The sequence below is a fragment of the Odocoileus virginianus genome, chromosome 27 (assembly GCF_023699985.2).
Source record: "Odocoileus virginianus isolate 20LAN1187 ecotype Illinois chromosome 27, Ovbor_1.2, whole genome shotgun sequence".
Lineage (NCBI taxonomy): Eukaryota > Metazoa > Chordata > Mammalia > Artiodactyla > Cervidae > Odocoileus > Odocoileus virginianus.
In genome coordinates this window covers 24,998,429-25,022,155 of record NC_069700.1, presented here as the reverse complement: position 1 = coordinate 25,022,155, position 23,727 = coordinate 24,998,429, and the positions used below count along the sequence as shown (strand labels likewise).

General features: G+C 41.9%; 1 protein-coding gene across 5 annotated transcripts in view; it reads left to right on the top strand.

Moving 5' to 3' along the window:
- The window catches only part of RUNX2 (RUNX family transcription factor 2), a 250,764-nt gene that overhangs the window by 94,732 nt on the left and 132,305 nt on the right, over window positions 1–23,727 (top strand). For all 5 annotated transcript variants that reach the window (XM_070456355.1, XM_070456354.1, XM_020884875.2 and 2 more), the window contains one exon: window positions 439–600. In XM_070456355.1, the coding sequence (XP_070312456.1) occupies window positions 439–600 (162 nt within the window). The remainder of the gene's footprint in view (window positions 1–438; window positions 601–23,727) is intronic.

Sequence of the window (23,727 nt, the reverse complement as noted above, 5' to 3'; positions counted from 1 at the left end):
AGGCACCATCTCCCTGCTCTTTAATCGAGTAAATTGTTCCAAACATTTATTTTTAAAAAAGAAATAAGTAATACATGTTCATTGGAGTAATAAATTTTAAAAAACACACAGAAAACAAAGAAAATAGAGTTCAACTTTGTGAAGATACCCAAAGCAGATTGTTTTCTAAATGATTGTTAGTCTTTCCAAATAGAAATATTTATGTGTGAGGGAGACAAATAGTCCTTATGCATGATGCATTTTGTTACTTTCATAGAGACTCAGAGTCTAGAAAGCTGTGTGCTCTACGGGGTCTGCAAGGGTGGGGTTGTGGGAAATTCGTCGTCCTTGTATAGTCTGATTTTTTTTTTTTTTTTACTGCTTTATCCTTTTTAAGTTTGGGGTTGTGTGTGTAGGCCAGAGCGGCTGGTGTGCTAAGGATTTTCTTCTTTTTCCCAGACCCCAGGCAGGCGCAGTCCTCCCCACCCTGGTCCTATGACCAGTCCTACCCCTCCTACCTGAGCCAGATGACTCCTCCGTCCATCCACTCCACCACCCCGCTGTCCTCCACGCGGGGCACCGGGCTGCCCGCCATCACCGACGTGCCCAGGCGCATTTCAGGTAAAGACCACACTTGATCTCAAAGCCCAGTCTGGTGCAGGGGTGGGCCTGGGGCTGCAGGGTGGGCCCAGCTGTCTCAGCTACGCTCACAGTAAACTCTCCGTCAGAGGCTTGTGGACAGGGCTCCCACAGCTGCAAGCCAGGTCTTCTGAATTATGGGGCTAGCAAGGGCTTGAACTTAAATTGAGGTCAAGAGCCTGAATCTCCACCAGACATGGCATCCTTTGCTAAGATGACACTCAGTGCCCCCAAGGTTCAGTCCTGCTGAATTGCATCCCCTTCGGTTGGCATTGTCTCCCAACTGGGGCCTTCTCCTGAGGGTCTTGTGCCCGCCCGCCCAGCTTTCCTCTGCTTGCGTTCCTTTCTGTTCCTAACATCTGCCTGAAAGCCAACTACAGCCTGAAGGCACAGCCCTCCGTTTCTAGAGGCTCTTAAACGCCCAGGAGTTCCAGGTAGCCAGTTCAGAGAGACAGTGAAACTGCACACTTCAGATCCCCGTCAGACAGACACGAGTCACTCCAAGGACAGTGAGGCTGCAAGAGGCTTAAAAGGCCACATGTTGCGGCCTCTGAGCAGCCAACTCAAGACCCAGGCAGCGCCGTGAATCACACAGCTCACTGCTGTTGCTCGCAACGTGGCAGCCCCCCGGGGCTCACCATCCTCTTCCCAAGGCACCACGCAATTCTGTGACTCATGGTGGGGGTGTGTGTGATCAACATCCTGACCTCACCTCCCCCCTCTCATGGGGCGCCTGTCCCTGGGAACCACGAAGAGGTCAGATTGACAAGTGGAGGAAAGTTAAAGGCTCTCGGTCAACCCTGAGTCCTGTGAATAAGAAAAAAAAAATCTGTGTATACCCCTGCATCCGGACTGCGGCCCTGCCCCCATCAGCTAGAAGCAGCCCGCCCTGCCCCCCCCGCCCCTCCGCCCGAAGCACACACGGTCGGACCCTCTACGTGTCCGACACTGCTCTCAGCGTTCGGGCTCCGTGCACCTGTGTGACTCCTGGCCAGGTTAATGCCTTTCTTTCTTTCTCTTTGTGTTTCTGTCTCTGTTTTCTCTCCTCTCTCCTTTTCTGCAAAGCTCGAAGCCGGTACTCGCTCCGCCGGGGTGCACCACTGGCAAGCTGATGGGCCGCCCGCAGGCTTGCAGGTTGCGATTAGCTCAGACTCCTTTATTTCTTTCAACTTGGGAGGCGGGAAGGCTTTGTTTCTCAAGCGAATGGCAGGAGGGGGCTCTCGGGTCCTAAGGCCTTCACCTTTTCTGCCACAGACGGACTCCCTTAGGGGTGAGTAGGGAAAGCAGGGGTTGGGGTGGACGGGAACCTCCAGAGTTTTGGGAAAACCACGTGACCCCTTTTCATTCCGACTGCTGTTATTATTGTCATGAATCACATGGTATTTATTGGGGAATCTGCAGAGTGTAGAATTGTAGTGATCACTTCCCTTTACTGGAACAACTCCCTCCTTTAGGCAAACGTCAAGTAAGGACGCGGGAAAGGATGAGGGAAGCACAGAGGGGTAACCAGGGCTGATGCAGGGTCACAGGGACCGTGTTGGATGGTGTTGAGTTAGTTCTGGTCCTCCCGTATGTATTTTAGAATGAGTCTGTTTTTGTCTTCCATGGGGTCAAGTGACACTTTGCCAGGACAGATTTGTGCAAACTTGCCTCTGCTCAGAGTTCTCTGGGGCTTCTCTCTGTCCAACCCTCTGTGGCTGAAGCTGTTTGTCCTCTGAACTTTACCTGGAGGGGACAAAACCCCAGGGAGAGATGGCAGCTTTAGAGACATTTATCTCCAGCATTTTCTTTCTGAGGTATATCCGTATATGAATTCAATGGGAAAACTGTTGACAGTAACACTGAAAAAAAAAAAAAGCTGCCTAAATGGCATTTTATCATTTAGCATGTGTAATATGGAGCAGTCAGGTTATTTGGAGGCAGTTTAATGATATCTACTGAAAACATTTCCATGAACGAATATGACACAGCTTTTCTCATTTCACGGAGGAGGCAGAAACTGGTTTATTAAACAGCTGTGTATTAATCTGAGGGCAAAGGTAGGAACGGGCTTCTGCTTGAAACTAGTTTAAACCCGAGTTTAGTCCAGTTTCTTCCTCCCACCCCAAACATCTCTATGAGTTGTTCCTGGCAAAGTAACATGGTGCCAGGGTGGGAGGTTCTGTGTAAACAGGAGAGCAAAGAGAACAGAAAATCCCTCTTGTCAGCGTGTAGTGAATCAGGAAGAAAGAACTAGATGTCAACTGTCAGGGAGTCAGAGGAGCCCTGCTTCCTCTGACCTTGCTCTTGGGTGTGGGGCTGCATCCCTGCCCCAGAGCACTGCCTGGTGGATTACGGGACCACGTCTTCAGGAGGGAGCCCCATCTCCAGTTTCCTTGGGACTGGTCCTAGGACACTCCTTGGACAGGACTCTGTCTCATAGATTCTCAGGTACCACTTTGCATACTTTCTGTCTTGTTATTATCCCCCTCAATATCGAAAGGTGGCCCTAAGTTCCAGGATGCTATGTCTCGATAACACGGACAGCTAAAATATTAACCTCTGTTACCATCTCCAAGCAGTTCTGTGTTTCCTTTTTGAGATGCTTTCCAGAATAGTTCCTGTTTTCTTTTAGTGTAGAGCAATCAGTTCTCATCTCCCTAATCAAAACATTCTCATATGAGCTTGGGTGAGAAAGAATACAATTCATCACTTACACAGTAAGGGTGGAGGTCCAGGCCCAGGTTTGAATCCCAACTCACACTCATATCAGGCAAGTTTCTCACTTCTTGAAAACTTTTATTATTTGTAAAACAGGGATATAATATTTAGCTCTTAGGGTTACTATGAGGATTAAATGAGATGCATAGGTGTAAAGTCAGGCAGGCCTGACGCACCATCTATGTATCACACACAGATTGTAGCTGATATTAAGGAGCTAAAAGTGTTTTGTAAAAATTGTATGTCTATATATAATTTGCAGGCAAGCCCTGGCTTAAGTGAATCAGTTGATAAAAATCTAAACTTTTAAAGGAGTTATTTGCTTTATGAAATGGATGGTCACAGAGTATATTTAAAACAAAAAAAATTCATGAAATATTTAAACAAGTTAATACTATATGGCATTCACAAAGCACTTAACATAGTGCCTAATACATAGAGTACTCAATAAATATTTGTCACTACTATTATTATCCCATAGACTAACTATGAATTTTTATAGAGCTTGAAGAAATTGGGAGGCATTCACAAAAGGTCAATAAAGCACTAAGAGAAAATAACTATTCACTCATGATGTCAGAAGATAGAAAACGTTAAATTACACTTAAGATGTAATTAGGCATGCTAATGTTCTTTTCCAAGGGATCATAAGCGTAAAAGTCACCAGAAATATCTTTCAGAAAGGAATATTCCTAAGGAAATTCCATTTTATCCGAGAAGACCATTGCAAAGGAATACCACAATTTAATCTATTTAAAGACCTTCAGAGAATACAGTTTTACAACTTCCTTTTTTGTTGTTCTTTCCTCTGAGTCATTTATCAAGTGTGACTGCAAATGCTCAAACTTAATGAGTTACAATAATGACAGTGATACTCTACCATATATACCCTGTTGTTGTTGTTTAGTCACTAAGTTGTAGCCAACTCTTTTGTGACCCATTGGACTGTAGCTTGCCAGGCTCCTCTGTCCATGGTTTCCCAGTCAAGAATACTGGAGTGGGTTGCCGTTTCCTTCTCCAGGGTATCTTCCCAGCCCAGGGATTGAACCCACTTCTCCTGCATTGACAGGTGTATTCTTTACCACTGAGCCACCAGGAAGCCTGTATATATGTCCTGTTGGTGGTGGTGGTGGTGTTTGGTCGCTAAGTCATGTCCGACTCTTTGGGATCCCGTGGCTTGCATCACTCCAGGCTCCTCTCTCCTCCACTATCTCCCAGAGTTTGCTCAAATTAATATATTCTGTAGTTTCCCCCAAATCCTTTGTGGAAGCATGGAGTAAATAAAATAAGATGGTAAAGATATATTACTTGCAATCCCTACTTTACTGCAAAGAAAGATACAAAACCACACATCTCAGAGTTTACAGGGGGCAGTTCCAAAATTCAGGAAATATTTCTTTAACCTTGAGTAGCCTTCGGTATTATAAGAAGAACAATAGCAGCAGTTATAAGTTTATGGCTGAACAATAAAGTGTTGTCATGTAACTAATAGGTTGATCTTATTGTATTGAGTTTAGATTATATCCAGCTGAATTATTAAAATCAAGCAGAAACCAGTCTAGAGAGATCTAATGCCAAGAAAGCCCTTGAGGGTTGGTTCCTCTCCCCACCATACTTACAATGATAAATATGGCCTTATCACATAATAATTGGGATTTAAGTAGCAACCCCATGTAACAGTCCATGGAATTCTCCAAGCCAGAATACTAGAGTGCGTAGCCGTTTCCTCCTCTGGGGGATCTTCCCAATCCAGGGATTGAACCCAGGTCTCCCACATTGCAGGTAAGTTCTTTACCAGCTGAGCTACCAAGGAAGCCCTATAACTGACTGATAGGGTCGACCTTATTGTATTGAGTTTAGTTCATATCCAGCTGAATTATAAAAATAGAAACCAGTCTAGAGGGATCTAGTGCAGAGGAAGCCCTTGAGGGATTGGTTCCTCTCCCCTCCATACTTACAATAATAAATATGGCTTTATCACATAATAGTTGGGATTTAAGTAGCACCCCTGAACACCCAGTGATTTTATATATTATCTCATTTCATCTTACATGATTGTAAAAGAATATTCACCCTACAGAGGTAGCCAAAGTTGTTTCTCACTGCTTCTATTAAAGAGCAAGGTGTGTGGGAAGGCAGGAAGACTTGACAACAAACCAGACCATTACATGGCTTCATCATCGTAATATTGTTATCACTCATGGCATTTTTGATGTTCAAAGCACTTGTGAGGCTTAACACAAAGATTATAATTACTTTTCTGGAGCTTGTTAAAAAATAGTATGTAGACAAATAATTACTGACTTTCAGAATGTATTTTATGTAATTATACTCTTACGAAAAGATGTCTAGCTATTTATTGAATCTTATTCTTTGACTTATGAGTCAGAGTATGAGCTATTGTTAGCCTTCTAACAGAGACTGTACATAGGTTTATTCACTGCAAATAACTCTTCCCATCTCACCCATATATGTTAAGTACCTTATTTGGGTGGGTGGGTGAAACAGAAAAGAATACCTTTATTTGCCAGGCAAAGGGGGCCACAATGGGCTAATGCCCTCGAGACTGTGTGACCTGCCCTGGGGTGGGTAGTGAGGAATCCTATAGTATGCAAGGAACAGGGCATGATCAGCTCATGGATGTTCTTATTGGTTGGAGGTGAGGTAATGGGGAGTCAGTATCATCAACTTCCTGGTTCCAACCAGTCTAGGGTACATAGACCCTAGAAGTATATTGTGGGCATGCATGCTGAGTCCCTTCAGTCGTATCTTGAAAGACAACTCTTTGTGACCCTGTGGATGTAGCTGGCCAGGCTCCTCAGTCCATGGGATTCTCTAGTCAAGAATAGTGGAGTGGGTTGCCATGCCCTTCTCCAGGGGATCACCCCAATGCAGGGATTGAACATGCATCTCCTGCATTGCAGGCAGTTTCTTCACCGCTGAACCACCAGGGAAGCCCTGAAGTATCGTAGATTAACCTAAGTCTGTACTGCTCTTGGCATTTTTTTTCTGTGGTCTTGGTCATTGTACCCGTGGACCTCTGTGATCCTTTTAGGAGGTTTCTTAGAGATGTAAGATACATGAATTAGATATACAGGATCATATATGTTGTCTGCCTTGGGTACCCTGGGAGAGATCAATACAGGTTATATGGATGCTTTTTCTCTACAATTGTAGGGTTATTTTTACATAAGACAGCATTAAGAACTATAATCTTTTTGAAGATTTTTTTTTTCTGTTTAAGCAAGCAGTCTTGAACTTATTCTTTCAAAATATTTAAATATCAACAAATGCCACTTAATCAACTGTACAGTACCACTAAGATGTCTCCATTTTTATGACTCTTAGTTGCTAAACTATAATATTTCCAAAAGTCAGAATAGGGGTTAGTCTGATAAATAAAGTTCCTAAAAACTATTTTATTACTTCCACAAAATCTAGAAATTGCAGAGGAAAAACTCCATTTGATCACTTACGGTCTATCGGCAGGATTGTTTCATGTCATTTCAAAGCCAGGAAAGTTTGATGTAGTTCATTTTTAAATATCCCTTCTATAGCTGAGTTTCCGTCAGTTCCTCTGGTTTGAGGGTTTGAAACCAGCGGCTTCAGTAATGTGCCAAGTATATGTGGACGTTAATTTTAGCAGGGCCACTCTTAACTCACAGGAGGGAGTGACGCCTTCAGAGAGGTTAAAAGGAAAACTCCAGCAATTAAATCAGAAAGGTAAAGCAACTATAATAAAACACTAGACCATCTACTTTTTACTACAGAACTACTCCTTTATTAAGACCTACCTGTTTGGTAGACACACCTCTGCCATCTCAGCCACGGGCAAGTAATTAAGTTTAATAGGAGCCACTCTTATTTTGAAGAAGTTCTCTGTTTAAAGCCACAGAGGGGGAAGTTATTAAATTTAATGGACCCTAAACAAAGGCAAGCCCTGTGTTACCAAGTGAATATTCAATATTCTTCCCTATAATATTGACTGTGATTAGTTGGGTTATTTTTGCTTTCTGTGAGTTAAAACTCATCCTGCTTTCTTTAGAAATAGGATATTTTCTGATACAAACAGAGGATATTTTTATCTTATTGCTGTAGGCCCAGTTTCAAGGGCATCCCTGGATCTCAGCCGAGCATAATTTTTGAGTTACTGATGCTGAGGATACAAGAATGATTTCCATTCCTACGAGATCGATTAGGGATAGTTAGCCCAGCTCACAAAGTTGACAAAACTTGGTTGTGTGACTAGTTACTGTTATTTGTAACTAGACTGAGCTACCAAAGCACAGGATGAAACCTGGGTACAAGGTTCAGCTGTGAACGTATATGTGGTTCTTGTCAGTTGTTTTCATTGAGGATTTATTTTTGATAACACGTATAGTCACCCACACATGGAGAAAAGACTCAGTAATGAAAGCAATCATGCTTCGGCGGGGATGGCAAAAACGTGGTTACACATTTTAGTGAAAGGTTTGCTGTAATCCCTTTCTTTTCATAGAAGTTTGGGTGCTTGAACCTAACTTCAGCAAAAGTACTAAAGTTAATTTTCGAATGACGCCGTGGCTTCTGTGGTTCACCGGGATCCATGTGAGGGTGGAGCAGTTGCGCTTGAGGAAACCTGAGTTTTGGTTTCATTGTCACTAAGGTCTTTGCATCTTTCTCAGATATGTCAGCTAACCCATTACACCTCCATGGTCTCGAGTGAGTGAATTACTCAAAACTGTCCAGCCGCTTGTCTCAGAGATTCTTCAGGGAGTACGATCATGTCTGTCCAGGGATTTGTTGTTCTTAAGACTGTCGGTAAAGAAAGCTTGTCTCACCTGATAAATGCTAGTGGAAGAACTAAGTTATGTCATTCCCTTCAAAAGAGTAGAAACACACTATCATATATATTTGTTTTTAAACTAATGCTTATTTTTTAGAGTGGGTTTTAGATTTCCAAAAAGTTGACCATAGGTACAGTTACTATATCCCTCCCCCATACCATCTGCACCAGCCGTTTTTTCTTGTCATTAACATTTTGCTTTTGTTTGGTACATTTGTTAACAGTTGATGAAGCAGTATTTGTACATTATTACTAACTAAAGTCCATAGTTTACAATAGGGTTCACTCTGCGCATTGTATCCGCCTGTGGGTTTTGCCAAATGCTTAGTGTCATGTATCCACCATTACAGTCACACAGGAATAGTTTCATTGCCCTAAAAAATCTCCTCTGTTCTATCTCCTTATCCCTCCCCACCTGCCCTCTTAACCCCTGGCAGCCACTAATCTTTTTCCTGTCAGTATACATTTTTCAAATTTATTTTATTTTTGTCTGCTCTGGGTCTTTGTTGCTGCCTGCTGGCTTTCTCTGGTTGTGGGGAGTGGGGGCTGCTCTCTAATGCGGTGCACGGGCTTCTCACTGCGGTGGCTTTTCTTGTTGTGGAGCATGAACTCTAGGGCCCACAGGTTTCAGCAGTTGCTGCATGCAGGCTTAGTGGATGTGGCTCACGGGCTTAGTTGCCCCTCTGCATGTGGAATCTTCCTGGACCAGGGATCAAATAGTATCCCCTACATTGCAAGATGGATTCTTAACCACTAAACCACCAGGGGAGCTCAAGTCTGTATATTTTTGCTTTTCCAGAATATCATATAATTGGCATTACAGCATGTAGCCTTTTCAGACTGGATTATTTCACTGAGGGTTATGCATTTAAGATTCCTCTATATGAGCTAGATAGCTCATTTCTTTTTACCACCGAATGATATTCCATTGTAAGGATGTTATTAAATTTTTAAAAACATCCAGGCCATTCTCCCTGCACCTATGAATACTACCACACCATTTCCTTTTCCACTAATATTTGTTCCATTAAACACTTACTGAGCACCTACTACATGCCATAACTGTGCTAGGTTGTAAGAATACTCAAGAACATGTAAGACACAGGCTTGTCCTTGAAGAAGCTGTCTTAGTGATATTTCTTTTCAGAAAGCATTTCATGCATTCCTGCCTGGGGGAACACTTCCTCTGTCTCAGCCACTGTCACCAAATGGCCCAGATTATGGCTTTCCTTATCTTTGGCTCATTTTTGAATGAAAACTTTCTTCTCATAGGAATGGTTTTGCTCATAGGAACGTTTACTATTTAGGTGGTTGTTCCTGTTGACTCAAGTACTGAACTGGCCCAGCTAAAAATAACAATCCATTTATGTGGCTACTTAGTTGCCTCCCCAAATACACAACTCTTCTAGGTAAAGGACGCTGTTTATGTCACAGGAATTCTTGGTGTTCTTCAAGTGTGCTGTGCTGTTCCGGTTTCAGGCCAGCCCACTTTTCTGCACTGGCCAGACAGGGCCAGACTGATCCTTCTTAGGCATCTTCTTTACAAACATCCACTTTCCTCCAAGTGAATCACTCTTTCATTCATTTCTCATCTTTGTACTGGACACACCTCTGATGTGTATGTATCTTCCTTTAATAATAATTAGATTACATGCTTTCCCCCTTTCATAGGAGATAGGCTTCTTCAAGGACAAGCCTGTGCCTTACATGTTCTTGAGTATTCTTATAACCTAGCACAGTTATGGCATATAGCAGGTGCTCAGTAAATGTTTAATGGAACAAACATTAGTGGAAAAGATGACAGAAAAAAAAAAAGGAAGATAGGGAACTTCCCTGGCGGTCCGGTGGTTAAGACTTTGCCTTTCAATGCAGGAGCTGAGGATTTGATCCCTGGTCAGAGATCTCAGATCACACATGTCACATGGCCTGGTCAAATTTAAAAAGAAAAAAGCAAACAAACAAACAAACAAAAAAAGGAAGATGGCATGTGGGAGAAAAATAGAAGAAAGGGGAAAAGGAAAAAGAAGAAAAAAAGTTTTTATTCACCTGGGACAACAAAGGGCAAAACAAGAGAGACTTTTATGACTGATAAGGACAGGAAATAGCACAGTAAGAGTGTGCATGAACAGTGTATATTTTTATCTCCAAGTCTCTCTGCAATGTGTTTCACATTTAGAACACATATCAAGACTGCATCTGTTTCCAGAACTTGCTGCTAACAGTTAGTAATCATGCCAAAACATACTTTAGGTCCAGCTTGAAACCAAATGATCAAATAGAGTTTTTGATTTCTAATTTAGAGTCTGACATTAATTATAGCTGTCATGTAATAAAGTGTCAAAGTCTTTTCTGAGAAAACGATAGAAATTATATTAACTAAGCCATAAACTGAAGCAAAACTCTTCCTCAAAAACAAAGCAACAGATCTGGTTTGGACAAACTATCATTTCTCATGAAGTCTTATCTTCTGAATTGTTCCTGTTCTCCCCTCTTCTTCTCCCCTTTTTAAACGCTTGTTATATGATGAGATTTTGTGACATAAGACCTCACTGTCCTGGTCGGTGGTCTCTGGACAAACCATACTTTCTCGGTGGCCCTCTTGAGGCCTGGCATCCAGAACCAAACTTTCATTCTCAGCCCCTGTTGGTGCCGGCTAAAGTGGCCTTGGTTCTTTGGTCACCATGTTACACTGTTTTCTTACATGTGCCACTTTCTGTCAAGCTGCATTTCTTTCATTTTTCACTTTTGCAGGTTTTTTTTTTTTTTAGATCCAAGTGTGGAAATTTATGGTTATTCCTGTTTTGTGTGTTAATCGCCCAGTCATTTCTGACTCTTTGCGACCCTATGATCTGTAGCTCAGCAGGCTCCTCATGTCCATTTCCAGGCAAGAATACTGGAGTTGGTTGCCATTTCCTTCTCCAGAGAATCTTCCTGACCCAGGGATTGAACCCAGGTCTCCTGCACTGCAGGCAGATTCTTTACCTTCTGAGTCACCAGGGAAGCCCATTTATTCCTGTTAGGTTTTATGTTATTTAATTCAGGTAATAGTTTCTGCCTGTCCAGAACTTTGAATTTTTATTAATTTCATCCAGTAAATTAGTAGTAGCCTCTTGCTTTCTTTCCTGCTTGAGGTGTCTTTCCTCAGTTCATTTCAGCCATTTCAAGTCAGTTCAACAAATACTTGGTACATGACTTAAAATGTGCTTAGGCAGGCAGTGAATAAAAAAACATTGTCTCTGGCTTCAGGAAGACTTCAGTCTCATTCAGAAGACAGGATGGGAATATGACATGGTTACATGATGATACCAGCCCACATGGATGCCAGAATATGCAAAAAATGCTCAGGATTTTAGTGAATGGGGATCTCTTTTGACCCCTGCATAAACTTAAAGTCTTCTCTTTGAGGAAATTAAAAAGCAGTTCCATTCTGCTCAGATGATATTTTTATTCTGAATTGCTTCTACAATTACATTTTCAGCTGAAAAAAAGATTACACTTGTTGACATGTGTGGTTTCATAATATTTCTTAAGATAAGACAAGAATATACAAGAGCTTGTCTTTTCCAAGCTAGATTAAAAGCTCCCCTAGGCCAAGGGCCTCGCCTCCTAATCCTTTGCCATCTCTCCAAGACTTCAACTAGATTGAAGGCTCCCCTTAGGCCAAGGAACTGGCCTTCTTATCCTTTTCTGTCTCTGTTATTCTCTCTCTGCTGTGCGTGTAGGTGCTCATGGGAAGTTCTTTCCTGCAGAAGAGAGGTCGACCCAATGGTCCAGGCTGCATGCCTCAGGGTTGATTATGCTCTGACCATAGTTGTTGTTTAGTTGTTAAGTAATGTCCTTTGCGACTCCATGGACTGCAACCTGGCCAGGCTCCTCTATCCATGAGATTTCTCAGGCAAGAACATTGGAGTGGGTTACCATTTCCTTCTCCAGGGGGATCTTCCTGACCCAGAGACCAAACCCAGGTCTCCTGCGTTGGCTGGCAGAGTCTTTACCACTGGGCCACCAGGGAAGCCCATAGTTAGGAATTGGCTAATAGATCTAGTAGTGGGTTTATATAGGAGACTAAGGACAATTGTCATTTACCCTAATTTCATATTCCGTATACACAGATATGGTCCTTGCACATGATTATATTATAGAATTTTCCACTATCTTCTTTTAAAGTGAAGGAATACAGTTAGCTATGTGCTGTAACATATATATGCACATATGCATCTAGTCATCTGTTCCCTACATTTAGAATGAATATACATGTAAATATCCTTGACTAGTCTATTATTTGGGATATTAATACATATCAGCAAGGCCACTGCTTAATTTTTTCAGGAAAAATAGGACCATTGAAACCCCCATGTTTTCGTATTTTTTGTTACTTTATTGAGCGTTGGTTTCTCTGTGCTGTGCTTACTCACACAGCCCTGTCTGATTCTTTGCGACCCCATGGACAATAGCCCGCCAGACTCCTCTGTCCGTGGGGATTCTCCAGGCAAGAATACTGGAGTGGGTTGTCATGCCCTCCTCCAGGGAATTTTCCCAACCCAGGGATCGAACCCAGGTCTCCACATTTTGGGTGAATTCTTCACCATCTGAGCCACCAGGGATGCCCATGAAAACTGGAGTGGGTAGCCTATCCCTTCTTCAGGGGATCTTCCCAACCCTGAAATCGAACCAGGGTCTCCTGCATTGCAGGTGGATTCTTTATCAGCTGAGCTAGCAGGGAAGCCCTTTGACTCTTTAGGAACTATTAATTGATCACTGTCTGTAGAAAAAGGGAAAGAGAAATTGTGTGATAATATTAAGTTAGTTTTTAGATTTGTTAATACATAGAAACAGTTGTAAGGGGAACTTAGTTATATTTAAAGAGGTAACTAAACAGGTAAAAAGCTCAAATTTTATATGATAAAATGCAGATGATGGCACTTTAGTTTCAGTTGTTCAGTCATTTTGGCGTAGTATTTTGTTTTGAACAGTTCGTTTTCAGAAAGCAAACTGGAAGGCGTATATTATTAAACTAGGTCAGAATATAAGTGAGTTGGTCTAAAGCAAATCTAGGATCCCATTTGACTAAAATGTCTAAATTGTTGTTTTTTTTTTTTTTGATGTGGCTCTCAAGAAATTCAGGAATGTCTAGTCTATGAAAGTCATGTAAATTAAAAGTCTGCTCAAGTGACATTGTCCCTGAATATCTCAAAGGATTTCTTCAGCAGGAAGATGTCATGTCTTTTCTAGAGAGACTTTGACCTTCAGCGATCAACTTAGAACCAGCCAAGCATGGTGGCCTGGGAGAAGCCCAGTGTTTCTGTATCCAAACATTGGCTACAGCTCTCTCCAACTCAAACGGTCACCATTCCAGCTCCCTGTTGTCATTAATAATAATGCTATCATTAATGGAATAATGATAACAAATATGAGGATGGTTATAGACACTCCACCCTATGCCAAGGAGAGCAGTGATTCATGATAAATCAATAATAAACCCACTGATGTGGTCACATCCACATTAATGAAAAAGAACCCTTTCTAAATAACAACTACAAAGAAAATAAAACCAGGCTTGGAGAAAACAAAAAAGTCTGGTAATGCTGTTGTAGCTCTCATCATTAAAAATAACAAACTTGTCAGCTCCCCATACTACACCTTGGGAAAACAGTGATTCTCAGTATTACCTAAAGGTATGCTGGAGAATTGACCTTAAAGATTCTGAAAAGGAGAGTTTGACCTCCTGGGTGGTTAACAGAACAAGTTCCATTTTTTTCTAACCTTAGAAGTTAATAGGTTGTCAAGGGTGCCCTACCTTTGAAGCATTAACTGGGTCTTGGTTTTTGATCCACTCTGACAATCTCTTTTAATTGGTGCATTTAGACTGTTGACATTTAAAGTGACTACTGATGTATTAACTGATGGATTAACATCTGCCATATTTGTTACTCTTTTCTTTGTATTAGTCTCATTCTTTATTCGATTTTTCCTTCCACTCTTTTTCCGCCTTTTGTGGTTTTGAGTGTTTTATTTGATTTCCTCTTCTCTCCTTTCTTAGCATATCAGTTATACTTCTTTTTTAACCTTTTTTTTTTTTTTTTTGGTCATTGCCCTAGAGTTTGCAATATACATTTGTGACTGCTCTAGCTCTGCTTTCAATGACATTATACCACTTCATGGGTATTGTGAGTACCTTGCAATCTATAAACATTTGCGTGTGGGTTTTGTGTGAACATAAGTTTTCAACTTCTTTGGGTAAATGCTAAGGAGTCCAAGTACTGGATGGCATAGTAAAAGTATGCTTAGTTTTGAAAGAAACCACCAAATTGTCTCCCAGAGTGGCTGTACATTTTTCATTCCCACCAGCAACAAATGAGATTTCTCATTGTTCACATAATCTCTGTGTGCCTTTATATTTAAAGTGAGTTTCTTGTAGATAACGCCCAATTGGGTCTTGTTTTTTGATCCACTCTAACCATCTGTGTCTTAACTGATACCTTTAAACTACTGACATTTATTGTAATTATTGATATAGTTGGATTGGTTTCTCTTTGAAGGGTTAGTAAAGTCTCAAATAACCTATTTAATCCAGCAAATGATTGAAACATTTAAATTTGGGACAGGCACCTCCAAAGAGGGTATAACCCAACAGTGATAGAAGTAGCAGTTGTTCAGTAAAATTATGTTGAATTGACTTGGCTTATCAGAAAAACATTTCTGGGAAGGCCCAGACATATGGCATAGTGATTAACCTCTCAGAGCATCTTTGGAAGTGTGTTGGAAACAGCACTTGGCTGGGAATTGAGGAACCTGGTGTTTAATCTTGGATTCACCTCTGAGTTCTTAAGCAAGTCACTTAATTTCCATGGGTCTTAGTTTCCTCAGGTGTGAAGTGAATTAGTTGGGCTAGATATTCATAAAGCTTTGAATGTCTGTGATACTAAAATAAGGCCTGAAAGCACATCAGAAAACTGGATACTGCCACCCATAATAAGAATAAAGGCTTGGATAATATTTGATTTATGAACTAAATTTATAGAAATAACTACTGCAGATGTCAAGGAAAGCTTTGTCTTGTACTTCAGTTGATTCTGATGAGAAGCAGCACAAGATCAGGTTAACTGATGCCACAGTACATTCAGACCTTACCCACAGCGGAGCTTCTGTACATGGTGAAGCCTCGTATATGTGCACATGTGTCAGGGTCTGCAGACAGATTTTGAAGCCCTAGCTTCCATTTAAAATTAAGGAACTTTATTTCATTGACATTTTACAAATCCTTGCATGGCTTTATGCAGTGTATCTATGTTACACTTCTTTACTTGAGGATGGTTATAATGAAGTGCACTTTATCTCATTGGAGAAATGAGAATCTTGTAAGCTAAAGGTTATTAAAACAAAAAAGCAAGTGAATTCTGTTAATAAGAGAATACATGGAATCAGAGGACCAGACATTCTCTCTATATTGAGGAAATTAGATATATTTGGAGAGTATATATTTATGAGTTATTTAGACATTTATATTTATGACTAGAATTATAACAAAATTCTGTTTAGTGAAATACTTCTATCACAGCTTTTTATGTCCACGTGATAAAAACTTTACTAATATGGTAATGAATAAGAGAAAAGCTCAGAAAGCTTTTTCTACTGGTATGTGATGTGGTGATTAAACATTCAGTTTTTGGAGCCAGGCCTCTTCACTCACTAGCTGTGTGATCTTGGGGTTATTACTTAGCTTGTCTGTGCCACAATTTTTCCCATCTGTAAAATGGGCTAATAATAATAATAATAGTACCACCAACCTCAAAAGGTTGTTATGAGGACAAAAGGTAGCTAATATATGTAAAGCCCTTAGAATAATGCCTGGCACACAATACATGTTAGCTATTACTAGGGAAGGATAGGCAGTTGAAAATAAGAAAATACTATCTATGGACATGTGCTGTGAGAAAAGTAAAGTAGGGTGACCTGATGAGAAAGAGACATTTAAGCTGAGACCCAAATAGCCAGGAGGCGTAGCCCTGCGTGATCCCCCCAGGCAGTGGGAAAGGCCAGCACTGGTGCCCTCACTGGGAAGCAGAGTGCCCACTGGCTGCAGGTGTAGAAGATAAGATGCATCAGAGAGATGGGCTTTGGGTCATGTGGGGTCTCGTTGGTCAGGATTAGAACTTTGGATTTGCGGGGACCTGCAGTGATGAGCCACCAACAGATTTTAAGCAGGGTCAGAATATAAATGTGTTTCTATCTTCCAAAGGTCATGCTGGCCTTTTGGGGAAGAATTATGTAGGAGGATGAGGGACAGAGCAAGAGCGTGGCTGGGAGGCTGGGGCAGTTGCTCTGGCAACAAGATGGGGGCTTGTGCTCAACCTGAAAGGGTGGGGATGGAGAGACTGTGAATTGGGGTGTGGTATCTGCCTGTATCATCAAAATGTTTTAATCATACTCCCCCCCCCCCCGCCCATCATTCATTTACTTTGAAAGGAAGAATATTGTGTCCTCTAAAACCTTAATGTTTATACACTGTACCTACACCCTGGAGTGAATCGGTCATTTAGGAATTGCTTGATTTATTAGGTGAATACAGAACCACCCACCTGGAAAATTCAGGCCAGCAGTCCACTCTGAGAGCTGAAATGTTTGGTTTGGTTGTTTTCATTGACACATTAATCTGATTATTTCCAGTAGCTCCCTTTCCTTGGCACGGTGCAAACCCTGATTGTGGTGCAATGAAGTGCAATGATGAGATTAATTGGGCGGACTGACCAGCATTGTATTTTGTCCTCTTAAAATGTAGGTAGTGTGTTTTTATATCTTTCATTGCCTTTATCTACTACTAAGTTACTTCAGTCATGTCTGACTCTTTGCGACCCTATGGAATGTAGTCAGCCAGGCTCCTCTGTCCATGGGATTCTCCAGTCAAGAATACTAGAGTGGATTACCGTGCCCTCCTCCAGGGGATCTTCTCGACCCAGGGATTGAAATCCAGTCTTTTGAGTCTTCCTGCATTGGCAGGCAGGTTCTTTACTACTAGTACCACCTGAGAAGCCCTATCCACTGCTATATACGGCTTTTAAAGATGGAATGAAATGCTATACTGGGGCTATTAGATGCTCACACAGAAAGCGTGTGGCAACAGCCCTGAAGGGAGGAGACCCCTAGCGAGGGGCTGGGGGCTCGTTACATCAGGCTTGCAAGCCCAGCTCCTGCATCTGAGACAAGGAAAGCTGGGTGAGACACCAGCATTTGTACTCCCTGGGAATGGAGTCAACAACCCCACACAGCTGCTTCCCAGAGGACTGAGAAATAAAGACATGGCTTAAATTGGGAATAACTTGAGTTGATAAGAGGTGAGGGACTTGTTCTAAGCAGAATCTCATAAGCACAAACTAACATTAAAGGAGGAATCTTCAAATAGCTGAGACACTTGTATTGCCATTGTAGTCAATGATCACTCCCTTCTCAGATACCCTCTAACCGGACCTTAAAGAGAGTCTTCTCTGCCCCCAAACCTTCCATTTGTGGTTCTAGAAATTAGCGTCCAGATCTTACAAAGATAAGAGCACTTCTTACATTTCCTGTTTGAAGTCACAAAAATCCTGCTCTCTGTGGATACCAGTGACCTCTTCTTCCTGCCATGCCAAAGGACAGAGGGAGGCATCCTGAAACCATAACCACCATTTATTAGCTTTTTATTATTATTATTTTTAAAATTATTTTCTAAGAGAACTTATTTTAATTTTATTTATTTACTTATTTGGCTATGCCATTGCAAGGCATGTGGAATGTTAGTTCCCTGACCAGGGATTGAACCTGAGCCCCCTGCATTAAAAGCGCACAGTCCAAACCACGGGACCTCCAGGGAAGTTCCTTGTCAGCTTGTTTTAAAGGAAAGGAGTGCAGTAAAATCAGAGTCTGGGGAGCATATTTCTCAGTGACCTAATTACTTAAAATTTCTTTGATGGATTTATATGGAGTTTTGGAAGCTCAGAGAACTCAAAATACAGTACAATTCAAAGGGCATCAGCATCTTATAGGATGGGATGCCTAGAATCATTCCAGGGGCTCTAAAAACATGATGGATTGGAATTCCGGATATCAGGTGGGCTCTTCCGTTAACTTTGGAAGCTAGTTCTTACCTTCCTCTCTGGCTTTGTCTAGACATGGCCCAGGGAGAATGGAAGCCAAAAGACTCAGTGTAAGGAAGATGCAAAACCAGAGGGAGAAACGCCAAATACCAGGCCACTGGGGGAAAAAATAGTCACTTTTTAAAAAGAATAAAACTTAGAGACAACATGGTTTACAGTGAGGGCTGTTTTCACCCCAGGAGCCAGGAGGTCTGAATACTGATGGTGAGGCTTACTTCCTCATTAGATGAGGGGTGGTCTTGACCAGACTCATGGTTCCCTCCAGTTTGAAGGCTTTGGCCCTGTTCTTTTTAGCTACAACTCTGCAGTATTATGTTGAAAATCACTGGGGCTTCCCTGGTAGTTCAGTGGTTGGAGATTCCGTCTGCCAGTGCAGGGGACATGGGTTCAATCCCTGGTCTGGAAAGATCCCACATGTCCCAGGGCAGTTAAGCCCATCCTCCTAGAGCCTGTGCTCTGTAACACGACAGTAGCCCGCACTTGCCGCAACTGGAAAAAGCCTACATGCAGCAATGAAGATCCAGCACAGGCAAAAATAAATAACTTAATAAATTAATTTAAAAGAATCACTACAAAAGTGGATAAGGAGATATATAACTAGACCTCTATTTAGGGACATTGACTGGCACTAGAAACTTGGTGATGTGGTTATATTTCAGCCCCAACTCAGATCCTTTCAACTGGTATATAAAATGTCAGTTTGAGGCCACAGTTTCTGCTCTGGGTCCCTGCAGGTGGCCACCTGGCATTGCCCTGCTGTGTGCCATGTCCCCCAGTGCCTAAAAGAGAAGAAGAAAAAGAATTTTACCAAAGCAAACCCCATCCAAGGGTCTTCTTTCTAATATTTTAATAGACATAACATTTCAAATTGCAAATAACAGAACTTCTAGTTAGAAGTTGGGAAAAAAATCTGAAAGTTTGTGAAAGTGGAAAAAGCAAGGACCAAGTGAGGTTATGCAGAAGGCAAATTGCAGCCATTTACGCGAAGGTAAAACTTGATACTGAAAAATATGGCAAGTAAGCTCTAACAAACAGAACAAATAGGCAGGTTAGCACTGAGGGAAACGGGAAGAACAAAGAGATTTGTACAGATACAGCCTGCGGGTTGGGACTGTGGATTTCGGCGGCGTCACTCTGGGCATGACGAGCACCGTGGCCTAGTGCAGTCTGAGGATGAGGAGGCTCCAGCAGCTCGTCTGGCTCAGGGGATGGTGGCTTGCAGGCTGGGTTGACCAGGAGACACGGAGACCCTGAGACCAGGAGACGCAGGCACCCAGAACGTATGAAGAAAACTGAAGACACCACCAGGAAGACGCAATCGTCCTCGTGATGGGGAAGCTTGAAATCTTCTGCCGCTCTCATTCAGCGACTGGAGGAACAAGGGGAAACTGAAAAGACCCAGGATGCGCGCATCATCAACCGTGGCTTTTCCAATGGCAGAAATGAAAGCCTGTGGATCAGAACCTCCATGGTGGTCCGGGGGCTGAGACTCTGCGCTCCCAGTGCAGGGGGCCTGATTCAGTCCCTGTCACAGGCCGCAACTAAGAGTTCACGTGGTGCGACTATAAGGTCCTGCGTGCTGCAAGGAAGATCGGAGATCCCTCGTGCCACAGCTAAGGCCTGGCACAGCCACATAAATAAATGTTTAAAATAAAGAAATAAAGCCTACAGTTAAAGAACACCATCTTACAACAAATTAGCTGCAGAGGCAAATGGGAAGGGTTGTAGCAACTATGTCCAAAGGTGACAGTAAAAATAAGGGTATACAAAAAACCTCAGTATTAATAATGATCATATTTAGACAGTGTTTCAAATCTATAGAAAAGACTTTCACAGACATCCTCATGTACTCTCACAGCAGCTCACCAGGGTACAGATGTTATTGTAGTCCCTGTTTTGCAGGAACTGGGGGCTCAGGGGCATTCACATACTTGATCTCTAGGTCACATGGGGAAAAAGGGGGAGATGAAGCCTCAACCCTGAGTCTTTGGGCTCCAAGTGTGACTTCCCCACTGTGCATGGTCATAGGAGTCTCTATGTCAAAGCCAGATTTTGCTACAAAAGCCTGTTGAGTGTCATCCTCAGGGTTTTTTTTTTTTTTTTTTTTAATTTTTTATCATATCCAGTATATTTTCAGGGAACATAACACCAGTCCTCCTTACTAAGTGGGCAATGTCCATGCTTGAAACAGATTAGATAACTCCAAATAAGGTAAAATTTACCAGATTCCTACCAGAAGCAACAGTGGAAATAATCTACCTTCTGACTTTTGTAAACCTACATTTTATTCTAGAGATTAAAAATGCATATATTAATGAAATTTTAAAACTTGAAAGTATATATTTTTATATGTGGGGCAAAGAAACTTAAGCTACTTAAATAATGCATAACAATATATCCTACCCTGCAAGAGCTGGAAAGGTTGATTTAAATATTGTTATTTTAATTTCAGATAGGTCAGGTCAAAACAATTCTCTGAGCGTCTAGAGCAGAGAAGAAAAAGAAATAGCTTACATCATATCTCTCATTGAATGTATGAGCCTAAAGCGAATTTTAAACCCCTTTCCTGCTAAATTTAATGGCGAAAAACTTAAAAAGCTAATCATGTTTGCATTTTCTTTTGGCTTTCTTGCAAACTATTGTCAACAATTATACTTTTTTTTTTTTTTACTATATTTTCTAATCAGTACTTTGTATCTAGAGGGAACCCGGGTATTTTTCACACAGTAGACATACCTCATTAAAAAAACAGTAATACTCTTTTTCACCTTTCTTTAGAACAGTAATTTCTAATAGAATTTTTTAAGGTACTTTTGGAATTCTCAAGGTTTTGTACTGTGTAGCTGAATCAAAATTTTAGAGCTGGAAAACAGCAGAGACAGTTGAATCAAGTCCTGTCATTTTACGATGAAAGTGTGGGGTCGGGGGGAGAACGGGCTCCACCACCATCACCCTGCCCATTAGGGGCAGTGATGTCACCAGAACCTCAGCCCGAGTGCTAGTCCAAGGCTCTAGAATCCTATTCTCCGTCAGTGTTTTGTTTTTTTTTGGCTGTACTGGGTCTTCGTTGCAGTGTGTGGGCTCTCCAGTTGTGGAGCTCAGCTTACCCCTTGGCATGTGGGATCTTAATTCACCAAGCAGGGATCAAACCTGTGCCCCCTTCATTGGAAGATGGATTCTTAACCACAAGACCAGCTGGGAAGTCCCTCCTGCTACATTTCTAATAGGCCACTGACCCTTTTTTCTGTTGTTGTTATTGCTGTACCTGGCCATTTTGATCTGAAAAAGATATCCATGAATTATCTCCTTTGCCTCTTTCCTCTTTTCACCCTCAAATTAAATCCTTATGAAGAGACTCAGTAGACTTAGCCCCACATCTGTGACAACATCGTCTCTCTCAACCAGTTATCAGTTGTTTTGGACCACATCTAGAGGGGACTCGGTAGACAGTATTCCCAGGCTGGGGAAAATAGGGCTCAGGTTTTGGGCAGGCAGAGAAATTCCGCTGTTGGAGGAGCTACTGTTGGACTATTTGTTGTGTTTTTGTGTGTTTCTCTCAAGGATACTGAGCTGACCAGGCCCTCTCTCTCTCTCTCTCTTTTTTTTTTTTTTTTTGGTCATCAAAACAAGTAGCTCCTCTCAGACACCTTAATACATAATTAGGTGTGTCTGTTTACACTTGGGAGACAGCGGGCTTCATGTCCTAAAGAAATACAAGGAGTCTGGGAGCAGCCACAAACAGATGTTGAAATTGTCCATTTGTGGCAAGTTTATTACTATAGCACCAGGAGTAAACATTGGGGATGAAACCCCTCTGCTGGGGTGGGTGTGTGTGTTGAGAGGGTGATGTTATCGAGCAGAGTAGAAAGTGAAAGGAGGTCCTTTTTTTTTTCTTTTTTTTTCGATTTGCTCTAGTATTTGTTTATCTCTTACAACAAGGAAAATTTCACTATTTGGCTTTGGCTGTTTGAAGGCGTTTGCCAAATGCTTGACAATCTGTAAGTTTTGATTTGTGTCAAAAAACCCACTTTGAGAACAAGGTTCTATGTAACTAAGATGTGTTTGTTTTTGTTTAAATCACTCAGAAGAGAAATCATCTCTTGTCTATTGTGAAAAGAGAGGTTTCAATCAAAGGAAAATTCTCCATATTCTAAAATATACAAACAGTTCTTTGAAATGGATGCCAAATCAAACTCTGAAAGGGACATTTCTCTTGCAGAAGTTTTGAGTTAATTCCGTGTGCAGGGCTTGAGTGGGAAAACTCAGACTGTCGGGGGAACGAGTTACTCCAACACTGTGTGTGGACTCGGAAGTTACATAAGGATCATTGTATCAAGACAGTAGGAAGACTCTTGTACATGGTTTTAGGCTAAATTCTAGCAACAAAGAAGAAGTTCTTTTCAAAGTGAGTCAGGTTTTCTGTTAAATAAAAGGTAGTAGTTTGTGGGAAGGCAGGTCGGTCATCACTTTTTAAAAAAATTTCAACCGAAACGATCCCTGTTGTTAAAGACACACCATCGTCCTGCCTGTCAGGACTTCTCTTAGGATAAAAAGCAGTAGATGCTAGTGAGACAAGTCTAGTGGGGAAAGGGACACAGACTAGGAAAACTGACAGTTTCACTCGAGCTCTGCCACTGACTGGCTGCATCCATGAGTCACTGCCTTTTTTCCTTGCTAAGTTTCCTTATCAGTTGGGCTTAAAGCAGGTGTACGTAAAAACAGTGACAACCTGAAAAGCAGTGTATTACATTTGAGGCCTGCTTTTTAAATACTGTTATTACTTTTGAGACAGGAAAGTTGCCTTGGGACTGAAAAAGACTAGCTCTTAGGATAAGGAAGCAAGTCCAGGGGACAGGTTAGAATGACAGATGCACCCAAAACTGGTGGGCAAAGCAGAGTTGTGAATCTAGAACTGACCTCAGCCCCTTAGGCGCAGGTAAACCATAGGTGTAATAGGTCAGGAAAAGCAGGTAGCTGAAGATGGGCTGGCAGAAATCAGAAGGCACAGGCAAGCTATAGTTAGAGACGACTTAGGACAACCCTGGCATCACCAGCTCTTTCCTCACACACAATGCATTTAAAAACTTTCCAAATGTCACTCTGAGAGGAGCTACAGTGCATTTGCAGATACTTGCAGATAGGCAGGACAGAGTTGTCATTCTCAAGGGATTTACAGGCTGTAGAGTGGTGAGGTGACGGTAGGTCCTCTGCACGTGCATGCCTGCCTGGAAGAGACAGACACATGAAGAACGGGGTGGGGGGCGGGTGCCAAGGAGGGAGGGGTCACTCTGGGCTAAAGCAAGGACACGAGAAGAAGACTGTTGGACGCCGACGGGGATTGTGAGGTAGATTTTGCAGGCTGCTTAGAATCTTGAGGAATTGAGATGGAACTGACGTTGAAGCTGAAACTCCAATACTTTGGCCACCTGATGCAAAGAGCTGACTCATTTGAAA